The 8,323-nt window shown below is 41.5% G+C and overlaps 1 protein-coding gene across 2 annotated transcripts; it reads left to right on the top strand.

The window, feature by feature from the left end:
- Window positions 1-633: 633 nt before the first annotated feature.
- si:ch1073-416j23.1 (rac GTPase-activating protein 1) lies at window positions 634-8,040 on the top strand. 2 transcript variants are annotated; one of them, XM_014173052.2, is made up of 17 exons: window positions 634-691; window positions 1,092-1,183; window positions 1,727-1,929; window positions 2,190-2,326; window positions 2,419-2,491; window positions 2,622-2,675; window positions 2,756-2,854; window positions 4,008-4,152; window positions 4,242-4,408; window positions 4,525-4,680; window positions 4,769-4,864; window positions 4,960-5,158; window positions 6,549-6,654; window positions 6,898-7,030; window positions 7,237-7,357; window positions 7,519-7,621; window positions 7,771-8,040. In XM_014173052.2, exons 2-17 carry the CDS (start codon window positions 1,096-1,098, stop codon window positions 7,823-7,825), a joined length of 1,935 nt encoding a protein of 644 aa, XP_014028527.2. In that variant the 5' UTR covers window positions 634-691; window positions 1,092-1,095; the 3' UTR covers window positions 7,826-8,040. The 2 variants fall into 2 exon arrangements, with proteins under 2 accessions (XP_014028527.2, XP_014028526.2); XM_014173051.2 differs by lacking the exon at window positions 634-691 and having other exon boundaries at window positions 750-1,183.
- The last annotated feature ends 283 nt before the right edge of the window (window positions 8,041-8,323 follow it).

The following is an 8,323-nucleotide window of genomic DNA, read 5'->3' as shown; positions in this document are numbered from 1 at the left end:
TGTTGGCCTTTTTAGAGGTGAATTTCTGGCTTTGTTGACAGCCCCGTTTATCTATTTCAGTAGTACAGTACTCTTATTAGCCTTTAAAATCACAGTGAATTACCTACTGTAGGTCCTAGAGTAGACCCATGTTGGCATATCAAAAACGTATTTTATTTTGGGAAGGTTAAAATTGCACTTTGGGATGGTGATTAAAAAAATGGTGTTTGGGGTATATTGACCAAATTATCAGGACATTTTTGGATGTATTTTGCCTTCAAATTCTACAGAAACAGCTATTTAAAACAACAAATCTCACAAGGCATGCCCCAAACCCCCCTGGAGGGGTTTTTGACACTGAAACCCATTGACCCTGACCCCCCAATATCCAAAACAAAGTTATGCCCTTGACATCACTACTGTCTAATTGGGAAATTAATGGTAGTTAACTGGGCTAGACAGGAGACTCTTCATTCATTGTCGCCTCCTATGCCCAGATAGAGCTACTGGTTCAACGCCGACAATTTTTGTAAATGTTTGCTAATGTTTGTGATGTTACTAGCGTGTAGGCTAAAATGTTAACATCAAATAACATTGTTAAGAAGTTACATTATATTGCCGACCTGTTGGCCAGGCCTACTAAACACCACAGCTGTTTGTGGACAGGCAACGGGATCGCGCTGGGTGGTCACGTCCACATATCCAGCAGCAGGTGCGCGCGCTTTGTAATTAGAATGTTCTATGTTTAAGTGTGTATTCCTATTTAGTCCTCGAATGTTAATGTGATATTATATCCCGATTTGTTGTAATGTATTATTTATTGGCTATTGATATTGAAACTAGTGATACGTATTGATTATTGATTGATTTATTCATTTAAATTCATGAAATAGCCTACCTGTTTAGGTGCATTTTGGATTATCCCAGTGTTTGGTATGGCCTTTTATTTGGCTCCCCGAAAGCATGTTCATTTGACACCCTGCGTCCTACCTGAAAGGTATGGAGGAGCTGTAGTGTAGGCCTATTGATAGTTTTCGATTTTTAGGCCATTGCGCTATGCGTCTCTGAATTTAGTCTCAATGTATTTAGATGCAAACTATTCTATCCATCAGTAAAATGGGCGAAGCCTTTATCAGGGAGCTTCTCTCTCTATGCCTTCAACGGATTGCTGTGGAGGAAAATGCAATGAACAACACTGAACTTGGTAAGAATGCAATCTGAATAGCCGTTGTGAACTTGTTGCAGAATGCAGGTTTTCTTTCTGGCTCTACACTATACATTTTGGTTTTGGCCAGAGTGTCTGTTTCACAGAATTAGAAGTCCAATCTGTAATACCATATTTCTGTTCAGATGTTTACATTCCATGGGCTTACTGGGACTTAAATAAGTGAATGTCCAGTCAAATCCTTTTTTTGTGTGTACATGCCATTTAGCTTTTTTTCAGTTCAGAGGTGTTACACTCCTAAAATGTGAACAGACAATGTTGAATGGCACACTACAGTATAGTCTCAGACATGTGACTTGAGAACATTTTCAAGGTCTATTCCACTAAAAGACACGTTTGTGTGAATTGTAGTGAGATGTTATGGCCAAACTTTGCATGTACTAACTTCCTGTTATGGTATATCCTTTTTTGTTCTGGCATTATATACACACGCGGAACAGGCAATGCAATTCTTGCTGCCTATGGTGTTCAAATTGGTATCTGACCCAAGGCCTCATCACTTTGGTCTTCTCTTTCTGCCAGAGTTTATTGAGGTAGTGAATAACTTTGATGCCGCAAGGAAGAAATGGCTACATGCAGAGCTGGAGCTGAAGAGGCACAAGGCGCTACTGTTGAAGTCCGACATAGCCCAGGCTGCCCTGGAGGTCAAACTAAAACACTGTCGCAACCAGGTCGATGTGGAGATTAAGAAGCGCTACAAGGCTGAGGCAGACTTTCAGTACCTGGTATGGCTCCTTTTAACCTTGTTGCACTGTCCTATTGGAAATCATGATTTATACTGTTAGAAGTCAATGACTTTCACAATGTCATGGTAGGTGTCCTATTTGTGGAAAATGTAGTAGCACCATTATATCTTGTGTAAAACTTGTGAACTTATCAGTGATGCCATTCAACATTCATAAATAAATGCATGGCTTGATTTGTAAAGTATGTATGTAGACCGGACATGTCGTCCCTTTAACTGTCATATTGTATACCTACACAGCAGCGACAGATGCAACTTATGTGTGACATACTGGTCCACGACAGCAAGTCCAATGCATGTCTGAATGACGAGCAGAGATCTCTGCTGGCCAACTTCAACCACAGGGGAGCCAACGTCACCCAGCACAAGAGCAAACGGTATCGCACGTATAGCCATTACTTTTTAAATTGCTTCATATTTCCTTTTTTACATGTTTTTTTTCTTTTGTTTTGTTCTGCTTTCTCATTAGATTATCTGTCATCGATGAGTCTTCATTCCTGTCTCACTCTGATATTAGTTATGATAGAACTGATGATGACATGGTAGGTGTCTTTTGTTGGTATTTATGACTGAACATCCACATTGAAAGCAAGATAATTAAATGTCAAAGCTGGATGTGGCTTGTCCATGTGTCACTTTTTTGCCGTGAACATTTTGTTTCAATATGAACAGGACCTGGATGTGACAGCCGTGAAACCACTTAAGTCGAGAGCAAGGGAAAAAAGGGTAAGTGTGGACCTCTTGAGGTTGAAGCTATGATTACGATGGTGCTTTGACCCATGTTCTGCACTTTTGGGCATTACCAGCGCTCTTCCATGGGACCGACTGTAGGTGCGCACACAGGGAAGAGGGGAAGAGTAGGTGGCCGTTCAGACGATCTCCTTGAAAGAAGACCAATGGAAAAGGTAAGCAAAGGCTAAATATGAGTGATTTATTTTTTTATTTTTTATTTTTTTGACCAAACATTCTTTTCATTAACAAAAGGCTGCAACATGGAGGTTCATGGATTTAACTTTCATAATAAGAAAAATTCACTGGGGTTTCAGTTTCAACCACAAACGGACTCTCTGAATTGTTCATGTTGCAAATTGATGCTTATTCCTTTGTTTAAAAATGGATGCCCTCTGGTTTTACACAATCATCTGCTAAAACGTATTTGGCTTCACAATGCAATGGCAGTCTAGTTTTCGGGAAGTTATTTGAATCAGCTGGAGTGGAACTAAGGCCTTTTCACCGGGGAAACGGTGACTTGGTTCAGCCAGGCTATCTTAAGCCCTAAGCACAAAAATATGAAAAGGTTTTTAGTTCAAACATATACATTCATTTTATCAGCAGGTCATTAGAGCTTGTGTCTTTTGAAAATAAATCATTGAACATTTTTGGGGGATAGAAAGAACCTTGCTGGATTAACAGAGAATCGTTCATTTGCACCCATTATGGTTTAGAATGCAGTTAAAACATTAGCAGTTCCTGGTTAGACGTTTATTCTGCGGAATCATGTGTTCCTGGACCTACCCACTCGGCAAGAACTGGTTGAATCAACGTTGTTTCCATGTCATTTGAACCAGATATCTGTGACTGAATTCACATGGAAAACTGATTGGATTTGAAATGGTCAACGCAAGGGAATTTCATATATTTTTAACCTAAAACCAATGACATGGTAAATGTTTTGTTGCATTCGCGTTAGTTGACAACTTGGTCAACTAGGCGTTGAACTGACGTCTGTGCCCAGTGGGTTGTCAATTGCTACTAGGTGGCTCCTTCGTCAGTCTCCAGGCCCTCTGCTCAGTGTCATCCTTTCAGTGCACAGGTGGAAATGTCACCCTATTTCCTATGGTGTACTACTTCAGTATGTAAGAAATGGTGCCATTTGGGATGCAGTCTTTGTCTACCTCGGTCACATTCCTCCTCCTCCCACATGCGCTGTAGAGACCACTTCACTCTGAGGGAACAAAGACAATTCAGCACTGACTAACTCTATTAGCATGGATTGATCAGATTAGTTAATTAAATACGAATCGTGAAAATGGCAAGTGTTTTCACACTCTTATTCAGGAAGTTGAGACTACGATTGTGACCGCGTCTGTCACAACCCCAGAGAGCGGAGGGCAAATTCACATGGTGATTGACATCACCCAGGAAACACCTGAGAAACCACCCAGGACTTACCGGAAGGAGCACCAGATTTCATCTGTTGGCGGTAAGGGAGACGTACTCCACGGTCGCTGTGGCTCAAGCGACGTTTCCCAATTCCCATTCAATAAAATTGTCAACATTTCTGTTCTTCAGAGCAAACGTCCGTGTGGACTCCCAATGATGAAACGGCTGTTGAGCATGAAACTACTGTGGAGCCTGACACCATGACAGAAATGGAGTCCACCACAGAGCCTAGATTTAACCAGGTGTTCACTCCCACTGTTAGCAAAACTTTGAGACACTACTTCCTGTCTAAAACGGTAAGAACTGTTTCATGGATTCCCGTCTCGTTAAACAACATATGGACTCTTGAATAGGAATTGTTAGTACTATTTAGAATGTGAATGCAACTTCTAGCCATCTGGGCTCTTTTCAGGTGATTCGTCCAGAAACGTGTGTTCCATGTGGGAAGAGGATCCGGTTTGGGAAGATGGCTGTGAAGTGCAGGGACTGCCGTGTGGTAGCTCATCCTGAATGTAAACCGAAGTGCCTGGAAAGCTGCTCTGCCTCATGTGGAGCTCATGGATCTGAGGTACCTCAACTCAATATTCCCTAAGGTAGAATGTGAATGCTTTGTTCTTTTTGAGAAATATATATTTGTTTTTTACATTCACTTGCAGGACACGTTAGAGAGCTTTGCCCCACGTACCCAGCCTAGGATCCCTCCGATTATTGTTCAGTGCGTGAATGAAATTGAGAAAAGAGGATTAGAGGAGGTATGTTATTCTCAATCTGGAATACTTTTCATTCAGATGTTTTATATTTGCCTAGTTATCAACATAAGTTTGACTTCCTCCTCCCTCTATTGCAGAAAGGCATCTACCGTGTTCCCGGGGGTGAACGTATGGTGAAGGCGCTGAGGGAGAGATACATTAATGGGAAAAGGCCACTCATGCTCAGTAGAGTGGATGAGATCCACGTTGTCTGTGGACTTCTCAAGGACTTCCTGAGGAAACTGAAGGAGCCTCTCATCACCTTCAGGCTGCATAGAACCTTCATGGAGGCCTGTGGTATGTGTTCCCACACACTGTTCCAAATGGCACACGGCCCTGGTCAACAGTAGTACAGCAGTGTACTATGTAGGGTGCCATTTGGGATTCCTCCACTATCACTAAGATGTCACACCACCAAATGGAAGGGACACTTGGGCTGCGTCTACAGACAGACAATTTCTGATAACATTTTTTTAACTGGTCTTTTGACCTACTCTTTTTCAGAGCTTATTCGATTGATGTGAAGAGCTGACATGATTGGTCAAAAGACCAGTTAGTGGGAAAAAATAACAGAATTGGGTTGCCTGTCTAAATGCAGCCATAGTTTCTCAAGTGGAGGGTATACAATAGTCAACCTCTTGAGGTGGTCTTAATTGCCTGTTGAGCAGCTGTGATTACAATTGTATTGGATTATTAACACCGAAGAGCACTAGGTTATAACCACTGTGCAGAACCAATACACAAGATTTTTTTCAAGCTATATAAATGGTGCCGTAGAGCTGTCATGATACAGCGGGATGCATTAGTTCCGGTGCTTTGTATAAATCATGATTTTTGCAGGTGTTGGCATCTTTAAAATTTCACAAGGGACATTTTGGCACATGGACTTCCCCGCAACTTGAAAAGAGAAGGTGGAACTCTTCTTTCCACGTTTTCTCTTCTCTTAACACGTATGGACCCAGGATCTGAGTGTTGAACTCAAGACTTTTTGATTTGGCCTCTGGTTTTAAGCTGCACTAGAGAATCTGATGTATGTAATCTACATAAATGGAATGCATTTGGCAGTAACTCATGGATGGACTTTTAATGATCTCAATATCGCCTTGGAAAGATTTAGGTATAAAGTGCTGGAGACATGGAATGCGTTTACTTAAGCTCATCCATTCAGGGCAGATGGTTATTTCGTTGTAATTCCTGACAAACTCCCTGATGACTGTAAAACAATCAACGCTCAATATTTCTCCCAGCCCAGTTTGTCTACTTTCAGCATATTCACTTCAATCTTGTATATGATCTTGAGTGAAGGGTAAGTGGTAATTTGCACCGTGCCGGGAATTATCCAATCTAAATCAGTCTTTCTCGCTGCCTCTTAGAAAAGCCGATTTGACTTTAGGACATAGCACCTCTCTTTTGTCAATTGCGTTGATGTCTGAGGGAGCTCAGGGTTGCTTTGTCTAATTTCCTTGGCAGCCAATAATAGATATATGCTAATGGTACAGAGAACTATAATTTCTGCACTCTCTAGAGGCCTTCTCAGTCATAATGAAGTGAGCGAAATCAACTGAAGGATTACAATCTGCTGAGGGAGTATAGATTTGAGGTGTACTGTATCTCTCAGCATTGTTACGATGTTCTTTATCCTATGGTGTCCCAAGGGCCTCGCTGATGGGATGTGTATCAATTACAGAGATTCCAGATGATGACAACAGCGCAGCGATAATGTACCGGTCCATAGGGGATCTGCCTAAGCCCAACAGAGACACACTGGCTTTCCTCATGCTTCATCTGCAGAGGTAAAACCTATGGGTGATGGGATACCTCTGGCTTTAGTGATTGGTTTCTCTCCACGATCGGGCACTGATTTGTGACGTTGAACCATTTTCTCAACTTGCAGTTCCATAACTTGTCACGATAATTGTAGTTAAGCAAAATTGGACCACTCAGATGCAGTTTATTGCATGTGTAAACAGGAAGTCTATATTCAATAAGAGGTTGTCTTAATAACAAATACCACACTGCCTTCCCTCTCACTGTAGAGTCATGCAGAGCCCCCTCTGTCAGATGGACAAGAACAATTTGTCCAGGGTGTTTGGACCAACCATTGTTGGGCATGGAATGGCTGAGCCCTCCCCAATGACCATTATGAGGGACACAAACATTCAGCCAATGGTGGGCACTGTCTTGTGCATGAATGTAATGCAATTGAGATCACCATTTCAGTATTTAGCAGTGTTCCTGAAGGTTTTTTTAAGTGCCACAGTATTTCCAATGATTCGGTGCTGAAACACTTGCACTGTCAATGTCACCCATAGATGGTAATACGATTTCAATTTGGCGTGATGCCTCTGTATTTGTGAAACTGGTTTCTCTGTCAGGTCATAGGCAGAATGCTGTCGTTCCCTGCTGAGTACTGGAAACGCCTCATCATGGTGGCGAGGGACCAAGTTATATCATCAGTTGTTGACGCCAACATCAATAGCCACAGTACAGACAGAGGTAAACGCACAACTTGCCAGCAACACTAAGCTGCTGTGCCATTACATTTTTCCATCAATGGTGACTCACCAGCCCTCACCCAAATGTCACCGGAGTTACTAGTGTACATGATGCTGGACTACGACAAATGCAAAATCATCATGTATCTACCATCTCTTCAGATCGTCTGTTTAAACCGCTGACTTCCCCTGAGCTGAGTAAATACCCCAAGACTCCTACCAGTGGTTCACTGAAGGGCAGAATGAAGAATGCCTTCAACAATACGTAAGACCACTCTAGATTTTTTTTTTCTTAAATTAAAACATTTTTATAATTTGCTTAAGTAGTTTTGTGGATGGTATGACAATGATGTGCTAGCTCTTCTCATTGTTACAACAACCAATCCTGTCACTTGTGGTGTTTTTTTGTTGCAGTAACAGGGCAAAGACTGACCCGGGCAAAAATAAGTTCTTCACATCCCCCAACTGATATCATTGTGGCTTCCAGACTTCTTTAAATTGGATTAGTTCTGTGGAATAGACTGTTGGTATATTCATGAGTAACTAAAGCACTTCACATTTGGCTCTTTTTCAGTGTAAAAATGTTTTGTATCATAACGTGGAGTATAAGGGTTAGAACGGTGTACACTTTAGGAACCACACTAATGCATGAGAAACTTTAAATAAATGACATTATGAAACTGTTGTAATACTGTTTCTAAATGGAGAGATCTGTGAAATGAGACGTTTCTGCATGAACGTGGGAATCAAAACCTTTTCTCCTATACTTGGCACAGACTGTTGCAATTTAGTTACAAAGGGTGGTTTTGTAAACAAGGATCGCTTGATTTGAAGCAAATTAGGCATGCAGCAACAATTTTATACTGGGTAACAATTTCAGAATCATAAGGCTACTCATTAAAGTAAATCTCTCCTACAGCCCCAAATCTTTAGGTTCCCTGCCATGTTCAAATTGAAAGCAAACATT

This window comes from Salmo salar, chromosome ssa25, assembly GCF_905237065.1.
Source record: "Salmo salar chromosome ssa25, Ssal_v3.1, whole genome shotgun sequence".
Classification (NCBI taxonomy): domain Eukaryota; kingdom Metazoa; phylum Chordata; class Actinopteri; order Salmoniformes; family Salmonidae; genus Salmo; species Salmo salar.
This window is presented reverse-complemented; position numbering and strand designations above follow the sequence as displayed.

Bases quoted from the DNA above. Each gene is read 5' to 3' on its own strand.
- si:ch1073-416j23.1 (XM_014173051.2), top strand. From the start codon at position 1,069: ATGCAAACTATTCTATCCATCAGTAAAATGGGCGAAGCCTTTATCAGG. The intron at 4,409-4,524 runs GTAAGAACTGTT...GGCTCTTTTCAG, and splicing joins ACTACTTCCTGTCTAAAACG to GTGATTCGTCCAGAAACGTG. The intron at 6,655-6,897 runs GTAAAACCTATG...CTCTCACTGTAG, and splicing joins CTCATGCTTCATCTGCAGAG to AGTCATGCAGAGCCCCCTCT.